The 610-nt window shown below is 48.4% G+C and overlaps 1 protein-coding gene across 1 annotated transcript in view; it reads left to right on the top strand.

Moving 5' to 3' along the window:
• EMH_0009790 (uncharacterized protein) overlaps positions 1-594 on the top strand; it is a gene marked incomplete at both ends in the record, with an annotated part of 7,138 nt that extends 6,544 nt beyond the window's left edge. The window contains one exon of the mRNA XM_013498754.1: positions 175-594. Coding sequence (XP_013354208.1) covers positions 175-594 — 420 coding nt within the window. The remainder of the gene's footprint in view (positions 1-174) is intronic.
• Positions 595-610: the final 16 nt, after the last annotated feature.

Below are 610 nucleotides of genomic sequence, written 5' to 3'. Positions count from 1 at the left end.
TAAAACAAAGACAGCAGCAAAAAGTAAAGGGAGATACTGCTGCAGCACCAGACACACACACACACACACAACACATATACACTCTCGTTTTATATTTTATTTATATATATTTTTTTTATTTATATTTTATTATATATTTTAGTTTTATTTTTTTTTATTGTTTTAGGTTTATAGAGTTTATTTAATATACACAAGGCATACAGCAGCAACAACAGCTGCAGCAGCAACAGCAGCAACAGCAGCAGCAGCAGCAGCAGCAGCACCATCAGCAGCAGCACCATCAGCAGTAGCACCATCACCATTAGCAACAGCAACAGCAGCAACAGGAGCAGCAGCAGCAGCAGCAGCAGCTCCATCATCCGCAGCAGCAGCACCATCAGCAGCAGCAGCACAATCACCATCACCATCAGCACCATCACCATCAGCACCATCCGCAGCAGCAGCAGCAGGAGCAGCAGCAGCAGCACCATCAGCATCATCCGCAGCAGCAGCAGCAGCAGCAGCAGCAGCAGCAGCAGCACCATCACCATCAGCAGCAGCAGCACGAGCAGCAGCAGCAGCAGCAGGAGCAGCAGCAGCAGCAGCAGCAACTGACCCTCCACTCCAGAAC

Source organism: Eimeria mitis, genomic scaffold (assembly GCF_000499745.2).
Source record: "Eimeria mitis Houghton genomic scaffold, Emh_scaff369, whole genome shotgun sequence".
Taxonomy (NCBI): domain Eukaryota; phylum Apicomplexa; class Conoidasida; order Eucoccidiorida; family Eimeriidae; genus Eimeria; species Eimeria mitis.
The sequence above is the reverse complement of the archived record's forward strand: the minus strand, read 5'-3'. Positions and strand labels throughout refer to the sequence as shown.